The 18,003-nt window shown below is 39.8% G+C and overlaps 3 protein-coding genes across 3 annotated transcripts; 1 reads left to right on the top strand and 2 right to left on the bottom strand.

The window, feature by feature from the left end:
• Nucleotides 1–3,306: 3,306 nt before the first annotated feature.
• LOC149303392 (olfactory receptor 6F1-like) lies at nucleotides 3,307–4,260 on the bottom strand. Its single transcript, XM_089480686.1, has one exon. It carries the CDS (start codon nucleotides 4,258–4,260, stop codon nucleotides 3,307–3,309), a length of 954 nt encoding a protein of 317 aa, XP_089336812.1.
• A 6,658-nt stretch (nucleotides 4,261–10,918) lies between these two features.
• LOC149303391 (olfactory receptor 10A2-like) lies at nucleotides 10,919–11,860 on the top strand. The gene has a single exon (XM_089480685.1). It carries the CDS (start codon nucleotides 10,919–10,921, stop codon nucleotides 11,858–11,860), a length of 942 nt encoding a protein of 313 aa, XP_089336811.1.
• Nucleotides 11,861–16,169: 4,309 nt separating this feature from the next.
• LOC149303390 (olfactory receptor 5B21-like) lies at nucleotides 16,170–17,150 on the bottom strand. The gene has a single exon (XM_089480684.1). The coding sequence runs from the start codon at nucleotides 17,148–17,150 to the stop codon at nucleotides 16,170–16,172; it is 981 nt and encodes a 326-aa protein (XP_089336810.1).
• Nucleotides 17,151–18,003: the final 853 nt, after the last annotated feature.

Here is an 18,003-nt window from a genome sequence, read left to right as displayed (position 1 = left end):
ACACGCCATTAATTCTACTAAAGATTTTATTTTTTACGTTGAAGGTTTATACTTTAAGTAATTGCACATAAATTGGTGAGGAGTATATGTTCTTACCTCCAGTTCCTTCGTGCAGTTCTTATAAGATATGGATGCTCTGCTTTTTCTATTTTATTTCAATAATTCTCTTGGAATCCCTGAGTCACAATATTCTCAAGCAGACTATGCTATGAAGCTGCAAAGATGCTCTTGTTCCCTTTGAATAAACTTGCAGTTCTTTTTACCTACTAGTGTATGTGCTATTTTAAAGTTATTCCTTCTTTTCCCATGTGGCTTAAATAGCATATGTAGCCATATGTGTGTATATGTACATATGTGCATATGTGTACATAGGTGTGTGTTTGTGTTTGCACATGCGCAATTTTTTACCCATCACCCATTACCACACACAGCCGTCTGATTTAGAAACATTGCTCACTGATCCTTTAGCTCATGTATGTTTGACCAATGGAACATTACTCTTGCCCTATTAATGGATTGAATACAAAGAGTTTGCTGTTAATGTGGATGTTCTTCTGTATAACTGTGATATCAAACAAAGCAAAATATTATCAACATCTACTTTTCACTCCACCACCAAATGTTTATTTTACACCCTACAGTCTAAGCAGTGTGTAGGGGGGGGGGGGCGTTCATCATGCACTGGTGGATGTTTGGGGCCACATATCCCCACCACATGGGCTGCTGGTGTCATTCCTGACTCTTCACCTTTCTTTGAGCTGTCTTGGTTCTGGGAACACAGTCTTTCTGCTTTCATTTTCTGGCACTAGCTTTGCCAGCAGCTCTGTTGCCACAACTGCAATAGAAATTTGAAGGTACAATAAATGAGTAGCCTATCCATCTGTATGAATGAGGAAACATTTTGTAAATAAAAATATAACAAAAAACAGGTTTTTAACTGAGGGGCTGGACAGATCGCCCTTAAGAGGCTGCTGTGTGCCTCCTTGTGAAGCGCTAGGTTGGGGACACGGCAACTGCACACCAGTCCCCCAACCCAGCAGGTCCACAGTCCAAAAAGAACCCACAAAATACAGCTTCTTTTTGCACCACGGAAAGAGTGTCATAGCTTCTGCCATCTTCCATGGCTCTTTGGTGTGGTGCGTCTACACGCTGCACCAAAGATGTGGCGTGATGCAGCTCACCGTGCAGTGGGATACATGGTGTGATACTAGCATGATGCCAGCATGGGGGTGAGTGGCGTGCAGTTGCCCCCCCCCCCCCACTCTGCCCTTACACTGGCATTTCTTGCCAATCTGTTGAGGGCCTGAGTTACTGTTTTAAAAAATCATTATGGCTGAGATTCTATGTCAGAGGTGGCAAACAGTGTCCCCAATGAGGCTTCCAGGGTTATTTTTGTGGCCCTGGGCCACTTTGACATCCAAAATATTTGTGCAATTTTTGCCAAAAAATTTGTCCAACAAGTCACCAAATGCTCTCTAGAGGGACTGGGGGCATTTTCATCATGTATTTCAGCTGCCTTGAGCTATTTTACACCCAGGAATACTCCTTTTTTAAAAAGTCACTTCCTATTGTTAAAAAAATAGCCTAGGCCTACAATGCATAAATGGGCTTGAAATATGGTAGAAACGCTCCTCACATGCCCTGGAAGGCATTTGAGACGTTTAGAGGCAAAACATTTTTTCTGTAAGGGGTTGTGTGGAGTGTAGCATTCCTGGCCTCTTGGATCTTCTCACTCCCTAGTTGCCCCCTGCCCACCCCTAGGCTACATGGGCAAGTGTAACATGATAGTTCTGCTTGCAGGGCTCTGCCACAGCTCCCCAGCCACCATCCCCATGACTTGCTGTTATAATGAGATTCCCCCCCCCCCCCCAAACAATTCCTTTGCTTGTGAAGAGGCCGACTGAATTAGAATCTAGCTCTGTTTCCATAACCACACATAGTTCAAGGGCATCTTTTGCCTAGATCTGCTGGAGTCCTCCAGAAGTCTCTGTGGATAATGTCATAGGTCTATGTCTGCTTAGGGAAACAGCTCTCTATATCACACAGGAGGCATCCTATGAAGAAACGGGATTTAACATGGGATTTAACCCCTCCCCCCCAAAAAAACCCTAAGAAGACATGCAAAAGCAAGATTGATTTTCAGACACATCGGGGTTAATGCAACATTAAATCAACTAGAAAATCGACAAAAAGCAATTCCTTTTACTTTTGGTATTTTCCAGAAGTAAAAAGAATTGCATTTTTCTACTTTCTAGCCAGATTAATGTCACATTAATGCACTTTAACAGTGATGTCATCTGAAAATCAATTGCATTTTGTGTGTATCTTTTATTTTCTGTCTGAGTTAATGTTGGGTTAACTCAGATGTTGTCTGATAATAAATCTGCTTTTGTGGTTTTTTTCACTGTAAATCCCATTTTTTCATGGGATCCCTCCCATGTGACAAACTCCATAGTCAGACTGTGTGTCTAATCTAACTGTCTTCCTACTACACTCCCGACTGTACTGGAAACTTCCAGAATTTGAAGATGATCCATTTGGGTAACTTGGGTGGGCTCTCCAAATATTTTGGGCTATAACTCCCCAAATCCCTTATTATTGGGTGTGTTGCTTTGGGCATGGGGGGAATCACATCTGTAGACCACAACTGCTCACCCTTCCAGTTATCACAGTTACCTTTCCTCCTCTAGGCTACTTATTCTCTTTGTTTCTCCCTGTGTTTTTACTCTTCTTGGAGGGCTGCACTTCTTGCAAACAAGGCATCACACAAATCTTACTTTGCATTCAGAACTTCCTTACTGTTCAGTAATGTGTGTGTGTGTGTGTATCTTATATTTTTTCTTTCACGTTTTAAAGGCCACAAAGCCCTTTCAGACTCTAATGAAAACTATGGACTTCCTCCTCAGACAGATGCACATAAACAGATAAACAATTTTGCATACAGTTTTATTTTGAGGGTTTGATTTCTTTCACACAGACAGTGACAAGCAAAGAAACAAAAAATCCTATTGCAATTGATCACTTGATAACACTACTTTTTACCTTATCTTCATCATGACATCAAAACTCCCAAAGGAGAAAGGAAAACTCTTTTTTCGCCCAGTTTATAGAATGTCAAGAAGCCCAGATTAAGCATCCCTGGTTTACAAGAAAGATATATTTCTATTCTAAAAAAAAAAAAAAAATCTACATCTTTGTGAAACCTTTAAAAAGCCATCAGTTCACTTGCAGCTCAGAAATACATGAGCTAAATGGTTTCTGACCCAGTTTACTATTAAAATATTGTCAGCACTACGAAAGATTGCACTAACTTCCTGTAACTGTGTTTATTTTCTCAAACACTCTTTTCAGAGATTCTTTCACCTCTTTATTTCTCAAGCTGTATATGATGGGATTTGCTAGAGGAGTCAGCACAGTATAAAACACGGAAAATATTTTATTTAGCTCTCTCAGGGTGTCAGTTTTGGGTAGCACATACACCATTATTAGGGTCCCATAAAAAATGGTCACCACAGTAAGATGAGAGGAGCAGGTAGAAAATGCTTTTTGCCTACCTTTGGTGGATGGAATCCTCATAATGGTTGTAATGATAAAAACGTATGATGTCAAAGTGAGTAGAAATGGGGGGAAAGTATCTATGGAGGCCATTATGAAGATCGTCAGTGTGACCCATTTGATGTCCGTACAAGAGAGATGGATCACTGGGCTAAGATCACAGAAGAAATGGTCAATTTCATTGGGGCCACAAAAATGCAATCCTGACAGTAACACTACGATTACAGCCAGGACAATGACAGGGGATAACCAAGCCCCTGCTGCCAGTTGGATAGTAGTTCTGATATTCATAGAAGTTACATAATGTAATGGTTTGCATATGGCTAGGTATCGGTCATAGGCCATCACAGCCAACAAATAACATTCTGCAGTTGCCAGGTAGCTAAAGCAATATAGTTGTATGAGGCAGCCATTGAAGGTCAGCCTGTTATTTCTGCTGAAGACACTGGCCAGCATTCTAGGCAGGATAGTTGAACTATAGCATGTTTCCAGACAGGACAGGTTTGCTAAGAAGAAATACATGGGAGTTTGCAGATGTCTGTCAGTTGCAATTAATGAAAGTATGATAAGGTTTCCAGCAACAGTCATGATGTAGACAAAAAGAAATAACAGAAAGAAAGGTGTCTGAAGCCCGGGAACATTTCCAAATCCCAAAAGAATAAATTCTGTGATGGTTGTTTCGTTTCCACATTCGATGTTCTCCATCATATTATTCTAGGATAGAATAGTCAGCTATAGAAATGACAAAAAGAATATTATGGTCAAAAAAGACATTCACAGTAGCCAACAAATCTAACCCTTCATTTTTTTTAAATGTAAGATTATTAACAAATGCATGCACACTTTTTGTTTGGGAGGGAAACCTTTTTTTAAAAAAATCCTTTTCCAATTATACATTGACCAATGCACAAAACTAAATGTGTGATGTTCCACAAATAGGCACATTATTTTCATGGAGAAAAACTGATAAATATCTGTATTAAGAAGAATGTATTAAAATGTACATTCATTAGAAAACAATGTACTGTATATACAAAGAGCAAATCTTGCAACCCAATTTGAGTCAAAAAAGAGAAAAATGTAGGAGAAATGCAACTGAAATTTATATTAGGAGTTTGCCACACTGGTGTGTAGCTGCAAAAGAAAGCAAAATGAGAACATTAACAACCCCCCCCCCCCAATTTTTCCCTTTCTGTCTCTGTATATAATGGTTTAGAATTTTAGTGGAGCATTTAGGAATACAGTTGTGCTTCCAAAGAAAAGGGGCAGGCAAAGTGAACAGGCAAATACAAACATAATAAAGATAAAAGGTTTAGGTGTAAACAGTTTTCAAAGTCTGCAATGATAAAAATTTAGGGTCTAAATTGGAAGGGTGCAGAATTGCTAAGGGAGGGCAAAGCTTTCAACACCCATACTCATTATCTACATCCCTATTGCATTGTTTCTAAGCAAAGGGATCTTGCACACCTTTGAGATTGTACAAAATAAATTGTAGCATGTGCTTTTGTAGACTTGACATACTTCCCCACTTTACTCCTACTGATGCAGCCTAGAATCACATTGGCTTTTTTAGCTGCTGCATCACACTGTTGACTCATGTTCAGCTTCTAGACTGCTAAAACTGCTAGATCCCTTTTGCATGTAATGTTGTAAAACCAGGTGTTACCCATCCTATATCTGTGCATTTCATTCACCACACACCCCTGCTTAAGTGTTGTATCTTACATTTCTCCCTGATGAAATTCTTTTTGTTAGTTTTGGCCCCAGTCCCTAATCTGTTAAGGTGATTTTGAATTCTGATCATGCCCACTTGAGTATTGGTTATCCCTTCTAATTTGGTGTTATCTGCGAATTTGATAAGCATGTCCTTTATTCCAAGTCGTTGATAAAGATGTTGTGTGACACTCGTCCCAGGACAGAACCCTGTAGCACCCCATTAGTCAGATTTTCTCTGGCTATTGGTATTTAACCAAAAGGTACTCACTGGAAGGTTGGTGCTGTCATTCTTTACCTTATCCTTTCTTTTTGACAGTCTCCTCCAGGATCTTGAAACTGCAGGCATCCTTCGCACTTTCTCTAATCCCCAAACCACTTTGCATAAAAAATGTCCCCTAACTTGCTTTCTCTACAAGCAAATTAGAAGTGTGCTAGCAATGATAGGTCTGTCCTAAATCGGGTTCATGTAGAGTTTATCTGAGCGTGGTCGTGACGTCATTAATCTCATCCCAGGGGACTGGAACACCTTTGAAAAACCCAGAAGGCTAATTTAATGTTGCTGCTGCACTTTATCATAAGGACCATTATTGCCTGAAACTGTAAGTGTTAGGTTCCTTGATGGTGGAGTCTTTTGATGAGAGTGAGCTGCAGAAATTTACATCACAGAAGCAGACAGACAGGGAAATGTGGCTTGATCCTGGGTTGAAACTCCACTGTTTGCATGGCCTGGTCCCAAGGCAGGCTGAACACTCACAGGCAGTCTGCTGCATCAAGCCTTGTTGTGTCTCTTCATCCCCACCATTTATGTGCACCATCACACAAACACATTACCTGTGACTTCCAGTTACCTTCATCTTCCCACTGATGCCATTCCATTGAATGCCTGCTCCTTTGATCAGCCACACAGTCCAACGTGTGAAGAACCGCATCTGCTGAGTGATACATTGGCAAAGCACAATAATGGAGGCCCCTCATACATGTTGCTCTTCATCCCAAATCCCCCATTTGTACTGTCTATGTGTATGTTTTAATTACACCACGGCATTATTGGCAACCTGCCCTGTTCGTTGCAGTTTCACATTTTTGCTTTGGCACAGCCCATCACTGGTGCTGCTCTGTCTTTATCAGACATAAATATACACATTTTCTGTGTGATGTTAGAGTATCCAAGCTTCTTTTTGCTCCACCTTTTAGCCCTAGAATATGGCTTCATGTTGAATCCATGCCAGTTTCACCTCATGCATTATCTAAACAGCCAAGCTTCAAGGCAGTTTTAAGCTGCTTTATTTGGCCAGTGAAGACAATCCCCATGTCATTTGTAATGCTAATCCTATGCCCTTTAGAAGCAATAGCAATAGCAGCTTCATTTATATACCTCTTCATACCACACTAAGCAGCTTACGGCTCTGTTCCCACTACATTTAAATCTGTATTGTGATCTGGAGTAAATGACCGTGGTTCCCACTAAATCCGATTTCAGAAATTGATTCAGAAAGGTGGGGCCATGCTTTTTGCCCGTTTTTGCCCATTAAGCAACATAAAAAAGACGCTGGGAAAATGGGGTGTTTTGGGGGCTGAATTTGGGGACAACTTGTTGGTGCAGCCTGATCTTTGGCCTCTCGTGGCCACCAAATCCCTAGCACAGCCTTCTTACTGGATTTTTTGGCCACTGACCAAGTTCCCTGGGCTTTTTTCTTTTTTTAAATACCCACCACCAGGGAGGCCAAAAAAAGGTTGCAGAGATACCAGAAGCCTTGCAACCTTTCCTGGCTTTCCCCCGGCTTTTTTGCGACCTCCTTCCAGCCGTGGGAAATTTTAAAAAAGGTGCAGTGAACCCATTCAGTGGCCAAAGAACCCGGTAAGAAGGCTGGGCTAGGAATTTGGTGGCCAGGAGAGGACAGAGACGGGCCGGACCTACAAGCTGTACCCCCACCACTGAACCGATTTCTGAAACCGGTACAAACATAGTGGGAACTACATTTTTTCAGAACCGGTTTCAGGTATCAGTTCAGGAAACTGATTTTCTGGTAAGTGGAAATGGGTCCTACAACTATAAGCTAATTGCCCCCAAGAAGCTGGGTATTCATTTTAACAACCTCAGAAGGATGCCAGGTCATAATTCATTTGTCTACACATTGTACTCCCCTACATATTCTGCTTCCTAAATCTCGGTAATATCATTAGATGGTGAACACATTAACTGGGTACTTTCCTTCTGCCAATTTTTGATAGGCACCAACATTCATTTTAGCACTGGTCCAAAGCACACTGTAGAAATAATCCAGTTTGAGATCGCTTTAATTGCCCTGGCTCAATGCTAAGGAATTCTGGGAATTTTTGTAGTTTTGTGAGACATTTAACCTTCTTTGTCAGAGAACTCTGGTGCCCTGATAAACTACAATTCCCAGAGCAGTTAAAGATGCCTCAAACTGGATTATTTCTTCAGTGTGTTTAGGACCATAGTCTCATCTGAATGTATAGTGCATGAGAATTTGTTCCCCCGGGAAGAAAAAGATAAGGAATTCCCTAATGGGAAACACTAATTAGTAGCAACAGAATTGTGGTGCATGGCTTTGGCTGGTCAGGTGCTACTTGTGCTACTTCTTTTCTCAGACCTGTATGTCTGTCACACTCTCCCTAATAACCTTATGCTAATTAACTTCCAAGTATGATGCTTTATCAGTTTTTTTTTTTTCATAAGAACCAGAAGCTAGAAATAGAGAGCTTTAGAGAGTAAAGCTTGATCATTTTCATCAGGCCTTACTATGGTGCCACTCTCTATTACTAAGGTAAGGATTCTGACATTTTAATCTCTATGTAATAGATCTGTTTAGTAACTGAAATTTCAAGAGCAAAACTCAGTCATAAAAAGCAAATATCATTCAGCAATATGAAGTGCAAAAACAAAGTTATGATTATGAGCTGTTGACGAAGAGACAGATATTTCTGTTAATAATGTACTTCATGAAAATGCGTGACTTATCTCACACTTGTGGTTTCAGCTTCTGTTCCAGAACAGATAAAAAGGAAATAAGGTTATTGTAAAACTGATCTCATCGTGTCTATTCTTATATCAGGGATGGATATAGGACCAACATTATGAAGAGCTGAATTTTCAGTCCACAAGGAAAAGGGAAAGAGATCAGTTAGATAGGGAACAAATGATAGAGAGGGGAATATTTTCCTCAGACATGGAGAATTCCTGTGTTACTTTTTAAAAAAGATTTAATATTAGAGAGAATATAAAGGAGACAAATTCAATGGGATATGAGCAGGTAAAATGCCAAAACAGATGATACACTTTAAGAACTGACCATTCAAATCATTGAAGAAATTGGGAACAAATTGCTGTGATGAAAGATTTAACAAGAAAATTTTTACTAAATCTACAAGATTTCGTTTTTTAATAAGTCAGGAAACTAACAATAACTGGAAATATGTTGATGACTTTCTGTCCACCGTATATTTGCTTGATTCTGAATATCAGAGCAAAGATTTTTTAAAAATGTTTTAACTACCAGTACAAAACAAATAACAAAAAACAATTGGCAGCTAGTTGGGTGTCTAGAGCTTCCAGCTATTACTTTGGGATGTATGCAAACCTCCATCCAAAGTTCTCCCCTGAAAATTTTAATATATGATTTTTCAATGCAGGTCTAAGTAGACTCCATGTTTTTCAATGCAGATCTGAGTAGACTCTTTGAACAGCAGTGATGTAGACTCAATCAACTGACTCAGTGCCAAAACACACTGCAGAAATAATCCAGTTTGACACAACTTTGACTGCCCTGGCTCAATGCTTGGGAATTCTGGGAATTGTAGTTTTGTGAGATATTTAGCGTTCTCTATCAGAGAGCCCTGACATCACAACAAACTACAGTTCTGAAGATCCCCTAGCACTGAGCCAAGGCAGTTAATGTGGTGTCAAACTGGAGTATTTCTGCAGAGTATTTTGGACCTCAGACTTAGGTCAGACTCAAGTTGCTTCAATGGCTTGATTTGCACTTGACTTGGCAAAAAATGACACATTGACTTGACTTGAGACTTCTATATTTTTAGTGATTGACTTGCTAGTGCCATTCACTTCAAACAGCAGGCAAGACCCACCTCCAAAGTTCAGGGCTCATTTCTCAGAATGGAACAGCAAATGTATTAGGCAATGGGCTTGAGCTGGAAGGATCTTTCTAAAGCTTTTGAAAAGTTTTGGAAGGACCCTCTGATATGCAGCAGTGAGAGGTTTCTGAACAGACCTCAGCTCTCAACCCAAGCCCACTGCATAATGTGTTTGCTGTTCCACTCTGAGAAACACACGCTGTATTAAAAGTTGGCTCCCAGAATTGAGACTCCAGTTGAGACTTGTCTTGAAAGTATTTTGCAAGGATTTGAAATTTCACTTGATACCTGAAGACAGGCACTTGATACCTGAGACTTGGAGTAAAAGATTTGAATACATCACTGCTGAACAGTAAGAAAATGGAACAGAATGATCCTGCTTAAGGTACCAACTAGCCTTACCATTCCCTTGGACACCTCATTCCACCCCCTAGTCTACCATTTCCCTTCACCAACCGTAACTAGCTCCCTGTACACACTGGCCTTAAAGGCCAGCTTGGGGATGCACGCCTAGGCTCTGTCCCAAGGTTGGTTTGATGCCATGCACCACACCACATGACACACAGTGTCATGGTGCTCCTCTGGTGCTGTTTCCACATGATGCAGTGCTGAAGGAGTGCTGTAAAGCTGTACCACCATGACTATTGCACACTTTCCAGGGGGCAAAAAGAAGCAACTTTTTGTGGCTTCTTTTTGCGCCCTGGAAAGGCCAAATCAGGGCCATGGCATGCAGTTGCCATAATAATAATAATAATAATAATAATAATAATTTGTATACCGCCCTATGGCAAACCAATGCCGTGAAAATGGAGGCACCAGCAGGCCGTCCCTTAGATGTGGTCTGCACAGCTCCTAAGGGATTCACCACCACTTAGCATGCTCAGTCCTTACATCAGCTCCAAGATAACCACTCACAAAATTTCCTCAAACCTTGAGGTTTTCCCCAACTCTCAGATCTCTCCTTCTTGTGTATATTTGATGCAATTTAAGCTTCATAAGGATCCATAATGGGAGAATGAATTCATTCTTCATATAGTATGGGGAAAATGCAACCATGCCTAACCTAACCTGCAAAAATTGCAGGATTAGAATTATAGGGCCCATTCTTCAATCTCAAATAATATATTATCTTCCAACCAGTTACATTTAGAGAATGTAGACATGATTAAATCTATCATATCTTATATGCATTACAATCAGAAAATGCTAGTTTTTAAAACTATTTTCCTTTCCACATGTTTTTTAACTATTATATTTCTCATTTTTATTTCATGATAAACAGATGTCAAAAAAGGATATTTCAAAGTGATGAGAACCACTTGAAGCAGAGACATTTTGCCTCTTTTCTCTCACAAAGTCAACAATATAAAACTATCTTGGAGAATGGCAAAAATATTTCTGGACCAACCTGAGACAACCACAATAATCATGAGGAATGGATTTTGCTCCCAATAGAATGTGGAATTATTGAAGGAGTTAGTTTATGCATTGATTCCTATACTGTAGTTTTAATACGTAATTTAAGGTTGAAACAATGAAGTGGGACAATGAGACCACAGTCAATGAGTTCATTCTTTTGGCATTCTCCAGCCTAGGTCACCTCCAAATCCTCCTCTTCTTTGTGTTTCTTCTTGTTTATCTGATGACTGTGATGGGAAATCTGCTCATCATTTTGACAATAATTCTGAACAGCACTTTGCACAGCCCCATGTATTTCTTCCTCCAAATCCTTTCCTTTGCAGAAGTTGGATTCACTTCCACTGTAGTCCCTAAACTGCTTGTGAACCTTCTATCTGAGAAGAAGACCATTTCTTTATCAGGATGCAGGGCCCAGATATATTTTATCTTCTTCTTTGGGTCAATGGAGTGCTTCATATTAATTGTCATGGCATATGACCGCTTTGTTGCCATATGCAACCCTCTGCATTATGCAGTCATAATGAACAAGAAGTTCTGTATGTTGCTGGTAGCAATTGTGTGGGTTTTGGTAATCCCTATTGCAACTATACAGAGTACATGGCTGCTGAGTTTCCCATTCTGCAAATCCAATACAATTTCTCATTTCTTCTGTGATACTCCACCAATTCTTCAGCTAGCCTGTTTGGACACTTCCCGGTTTGAGATATTCACCCTCATAGAAACATTTATACTTTTCCTCTGCCCCTTCATGTTGATCCTGGTCTCCTACATTCATATTATCAGCACTATTTTGGGAATGACTTCAGTGGAGAGGAGGCGGAAAGCCTTTTCCACCTGCTCTTCACACATTATTGTTGTGACACTGTTTTATGTATCTGCAGGTCTAACACATTTTCATCCTAAATCAAGTTATGGCCCAGCAAACCGGCACCTGCTTTCTCTCTCTTATGTGGTATTTACACCCTTACTAAATCCCTTAATCTATAGTCTACGAAACAAGGAAGTCAAGGGAGCCTTAACCAGGTTTATCAAAAGGAAAATGCATTGCTGTGAATGATGTCATGCTTGCTGTCCAAAGGCTTATCTAATCCAGTGATCTGTCATTACAGTAGACAATCCAGAAGCAAAATAGGTGTGCGACCCTTTCAGGCTATCATATTTCTAAACAGAACAAACTACAAGGAACACCAGAACTGATTCACCTCCTTCTCTCCTTCATGAAAGCACATGGCATCCCTACATGGCTAGGTAATCGCTGGCAGGAATCATAGAAGAGATGACAAGGGCAGTAGCATGACCAGAACTGGCATCACCTGGTGAGATCACTCATGGTATCACCTTCCCCCACTCAATTGATCTCCTCTCATAGATGCCCTCCCTTCAACCACTAGATGGCTTTGAGCTTGCTTCCTTTGACCAGAGAAAAGATGTGCAGGGAGGGGAGATTTTCTTCTCCTTGTAAGAATGTCCAAAACTATCCGGTTTTTGAAGATGTTACTACTGCTTGGAGAAATATGTTTAAATTACTTATTCCCTGCTGCAAGAGTGAATAATTTACATAAGCACATCCCTAAAATATAGTACTTTCCCTTTCCTTATTTTCCCTCAAACAGATGGGCCTGTATTATTACATGCAAGTATTTATGAGTAAAGCTATTTTAATATAATTCACAAAGAAAACTAAGGCATTTTCTAGCTCTGCTAGATCCTGTGTGTCGGCGGGTGTGTGGGACTGGTAAAATGAGCAGCTTCTGTCTAGTGAACTGATGACTCTGCTTGGAGAGATCCACCACTGCTTCTATCTATGGGAGAAGCAAAGGGATGCAGCAGTACAAAGCCTAGTATTGCTTTTTTAAAAAGAAGGAAACAGGTAGGGGTATTTATAAACAGCAGTTGTCAGACCTGCAGATTGCAGTTGAAAGTATGGTAGTTTAAATTACTGAGCAAAGCAAAGTAAAATGTGAGTGAGTAAAAATAAGAGCCTTTCTGCTTTATGGACAATATCTTCTTTTCTTAAACCAGAAGATCCTCTCTGGAATGTATTAGGCAGAAGAGGAGGATGAAGGGAGAAAGGTTAAAGAGGTTGTTCTCCCCCCCCCCCCACACACACACAGAGATACATCCAGAACATAGAAGAATAAGCACTTAAAAAGAAGAGAATCAAAAATGATTTTCTCATCCTTGGGACACTCAGAACATTATCACTCAGGGCTCCAGGCAGGGACAAGAACAGGACAAAAAGAGCCTGGAAAGGAACAGAACAAATGGGGGACACATTTTACTGCACACAAGGAAGTCCCTCACTTATTCCATTCTCTGCCCTTCCGTTCCCAATCCGTCCCCAGAGGAGGAGATTTTTGAGAACTGTTTTGAACAGTTCTCAAAAATTGTCCCCTCTGGAATGGATGGGGAACGGAAGGAGTGAGGGACTTTGTGTGCAGTAAAATGTGTCCCCCACTCATTCTACACTCATTCCTGGTCCCTTCCATTCCATTCTTGTCTCTTGCCTGGAGCCCATGGTGAAATAAAGTTCTTAATTTGAATTCGCCCTAGGACTTAATTCCAAAGGAACTCAACAGTGGGACCATCATTTTAACCAAATATTTTCACGGTTGTACTGTGTGATGGCAATCCTGTGAATATTTACATATAACTTAGTGGGACATGCTTCCAAGCAATAGGCACAGGGCTGGTCTGTAAATCTCTTTTGTTGTTGTTGTTTTCTTTTTCTTTTTTTAGAATAAATGCACATCATATATGGCAACTATATCCCATTGACTACCATGCTTCCCATTATTTTAGTTTACAAATCCAGTCAGTCCCATTCAGAATAGTTGGGAATGATGTCATTGTAAATGAAAACATCAGGAGGTCATCAAGCTAGGAAAGGGAAGATTACAACTTTAAATATGAAAATGATATTACTGTATTGAAAAAACCCAGACTTAGAACAACACAATTTCATTGAAAAACTATCTAGCTACTGAGGCTTCCTCTCATTCTCCCTCTCTCATTCTCTCTCTCACACAAACACAGATCACACTGGAATCACTGAAGCACATATACCAGTCCACCAAGAGATAACAACAATCTGACCACACATCAGTTGTAAATGTGTATGAAAATTAGTCATAGAATGTATGATAAATAATCATGGGTTTATGTAGAAGTGTCTATATGCCTTCATCTGAGACCTGATGTACTCAATAACTCATAAACGGATTTTAAAAAATAGTCAAGGATTGAACAAGTCGCTAGGGTAGAAAAAGGGTTTTCTTTAAAAAAAAAGTTGGTGATTTATAGCTGAGAAAATTCATCATGCTGACCCATCTGTCTTGAGTGGGCCAAGGTTATGATGAACTGGGGTCCCTGAAGCCCAAGGTTTTCCATGTAGGCCCTCCTTGCATGGAGCGACGGAATCATCTTGCAGAAAAACTGGAATTTTAAATGGAGAAGTTACAGCAAAAAACCAGACCAACTCTACCTTCTGTTCTGGCTTAAAAATAAGGGGAAAGAAGAAAACGCATGATTAAATTTCCAACTATGTGAAGATTCTCCGTTTTCTAAATCCAGAGCTCTTGGTTAGAAGCCCCTCATGGTGTGCTTAGAGAGAGCCAGAGACAAAAAGCCTTGTTCTGCTTTTTATAACCTTTGCTCAAAACCATCTTGAAGGTTCATGCTTCTGCCCAGCTGCTCATCTAATTGGGCAATTGCAATCTTGTCACCTGTGATGCTGAGCCTCATTGAAATGTACTCAGTGAAATGGAAGGAATCTTATTCATCACAGGCTAAAGTGTGTGAACCAGTGTATCTCACAGAGTAAAATTAATAATAATACTTTGTTTTATTTATATACCGCTATTCCAAAGATCATAGCGGTGAACAGCAAGTAAGCTAATTAGCAAGTAAGCTAATTTGCCCCCAACAGTCTGGGTCCTCATTTTAGCTCCCTCCTCAGAAGGATGCAAGCCTGAGTCGAGCTGGGGCCCTTTGCTGGTCTTGAACTCGCAACCTTATGGTTTTGAGTGAATGGCTCAACTCAGTTTCTGATTAGTCCCTGAATAGGAATGCAATCCTTTCAAGCCCACTAGATAGTGTAGACACATTATCTGCAAACAGTTAATACACCTAATATGCTACATTATGTAGCTGTAACAATTTGATATCATTTTAACTGTCATGGCTCCATCAGGATTTGCAGTTTGTTTGTGGTATTTATGTTATTTGCAGGACAATTCTTGCTCATCTCCCTGAGTTACACCACCAGAGCTTTTTAGCAGAGAATGCTAAATATCTCACAGAATGATACATTGCAGGATCCTATGGAGTGGATCCTGCCGCCTGTGTGCCAGCCACCCTTCAGTTGAGCCCTTTGCTCCAGATCAGTGTTGCACATTTCTAAGGAAAACACCACTCATTGGAGTGTCTAGTTTTTTAAAAAAATAAAAATAAAAATGGAGCCACTAAGTAGTAACCATTTATCCCTCAATATATGTAGTAGAGGCGAACAGTTTCAAGCTTTAAAAAACCCAGCTGGAAATAGATTTTTTTTCTTTACCTATTCTTTGTCTGGTTTCTGAGACTTTTATTACTTGCCCACAGTAAGAAAGGGCTCACCTCACAAGCTGAGTGGGATAAATAGAATGTGGTTTTACTCAGGCTGCATCTGCACAGCAGAAATAATGCAGTTTGACTCTGCTTTAATTGCCATGGCTCCATCCCACAGAATCCAGGGATTTGTAGTTTGTTGTGACACTGGAGCTCTTTGACAGAGAAGACTAAACAGCTTACAAAACTACAAATTCCACAATTTCATAGCATGGAGCCATGACAGTTAAAGTGGTGTCAAACTGCATTATTTCTACAGTGCAGATGCAGCCTCTGATTCCTGATTTAACTTGTTAATTACACATTTATAGCCATCTGTTTTGGTTCCAAGCTTTAGCTACAGTACATCCCAGATATTATTGTAATATTTATTATCTTTTAAAAATGGAACACATGTCCATTTGGCCAAGTTTCATCCCTTGCATTTCTATAACGAAATTGCTTCAATTCTATGTTGAAAAATTGGTATTGTAGATTGAACTGATTCAAAATTAAAATAAATATTTAATGAAAAGATGAGAAAGTGAACAAGATGCAACATCTCTGGAATCATGCTCTTCCAGCTCTTTGACTGTATATATCTGTGATAACAAATAAATTGATTAAAACAATGACTGATTTTTGAAACACATATACATAAAATTTAACATGTGGTTGTGAATAACGTGATAAGGATTATTTTCTCCCATCCACCACCATATGTTTGATCGGAGAGAAAGGACATGAAAGGCCATATACAGAGGTTGATTCTCCCCAATCTATCCTACACTAAAAATAGTTTCTTGTTCCTGTGCTTTTGTATTTTGAATTAGTTTGGCAACAAATTTCCCCAGTGTCTTTTTCACGTCTCTGTTCCTCAAACTGTATATTAGCGGATTGACTAAGGGTGTTAGGATTGTGTAAAAAACAGAGAACACTTTGTTTAACTTTCTCATGCTTTCTGTATTTGGCAGCACATAGACAATGATCAGTGTCCCATAATAAATAGTAACCACAACAAGGTGAGATGAGCATGTGGAGAAGGCCTTTTTCCTTTCAGTGGCAGATGGGATTTTCAAGATGGTGGTGATGATAAACATGTATGAAGTCAGAGTCAATAAAAAGGGGGGCAAAGTGAAAATGGTTGAGAATATGAAGCCTAACAGTTCAAAATTCTGGGATTCACTGCAGGAGATTCTTGCCACAGGTGTAAGATCACAGAAAAAATGTTCAATTTCAACTGGGCCACAGAATGTCAGCCTTGTCATCAGATACATCATTACTGACATTGATAGAAACCCATTCATCCATGATGTAACTGCCATGAAAATGCAAAGTTTCTCAGTCATGAGGGTTGCATAATATAGTGGTTTACATATAGCTACATATCTGTCATAAGACATCATGGCCAAGAGTCCACATTCTGTAACAGCCAGAGCAGCAAAAAAATAAAACTGTGCAATGCAGCCAGGGATGGAGATGGCTCCATTTCCCCTCAGGGTGACCAAGACTTTGGGGAGGATGGCTGATGTGTAGAAGATCTCCAAGCAAGACAGGTTAGCAAGGAAAAAGTACATGGGAGTATGTAGGTTATTATTTGCCACAACCAATCCAATGATGAGAATGTTCCCAGTCATAGTAAGGATGTAGATCAGTAAAAATGAGAGGAAAAGGACAGCCTGTGCATCTTGAAGATCCCCAAACCCCTGGAGAATTAATTCTGTGATGATAGTTTGATTTCTCTCTTCTCTGATTGTCATCTCTTGTACCTAGGAAAAATTATAATTCATTGAATGGTTAAACATGACTAAATATTAAATACAATGCGTTTCTATTTAGTATTGCTGTAACATTGCTTACATTAGCTATTTTTCATTTCCCGTATCTTGCCTGTTCTTGATATGGGAAAACCATGAGACAGTGAGTTGTGGATAAAAGGTTAAGGTAAAAGTTTCCCGTATGACAAGGTTGTCAAGTCATGTCTGACTGTACGAAGCAGTGCTCATCTCCATAACTAAGCCAAAGAGACAGCATTGTCAAAGACGACTCTGTGATCATGAGAATGCTGTTACCTTCCCACCGTAGTGGTACCTATTTATCTACTTGCACTTTTACATGCTTTCAAACTGCTAGGTTGGCAGAACTTTGGATTAGTGACGGGAACTCACCCCATCACATGGCACTTGGCCCTCAAACTGCAAATACATCAATCTTGAAATTGACAGAGTCAGCCTCTTAACTACTGGGGTGGATACCATGTTACATTTCTTACACTAGCTTACCCAAAGCCGCTATATTTGTTTGACATGTACTATGTTCAGTATGTAATCACATTTGACACATCAGTCTTAAAAGTCAGCAAGTTATGTTTCCACATTTCCATTTTATCACATGCTTATAAGGCAAGAATGTTATTTTTCCACCTCAGGTTTTTTTCCCCCTTCAAAACCCTTCTTTGTTTTGTTTTAGAGTATAGCAAAATGTGGACATAGATGGCGACAATGTTTCTGTTCATGTTTTGTAGCTTATTCATGATGTTTTGTCAGCATCTATGGCTCACATCTTCAGAGAATGCATTCTCTGAAGATGTCAGCCACAGATGCAGATGAAACA

The sequence above is a fragment of the Sceloporus occidentalis genome, unplaced genomic scaffold, assembly GCF_023333645.1.
Source record: "Sceloporus occidentalis isolate IW3139 unplaced genomic scaffold, rSceOcc1.0.p SCAF_14, whole genome shotgun sequence".
Classification (NCBI taxonomy): Eukaryota; Metazoa; Chordata; class Lepidosauria; order Squamata; family Phrynosomatidae; genus Sceloporus; species Sceloporus occidentalis.
Note: the sequence above shows the minus strand (reverse complement) of the source record. Positions and strands in the feature narration are given on the sequence as shown.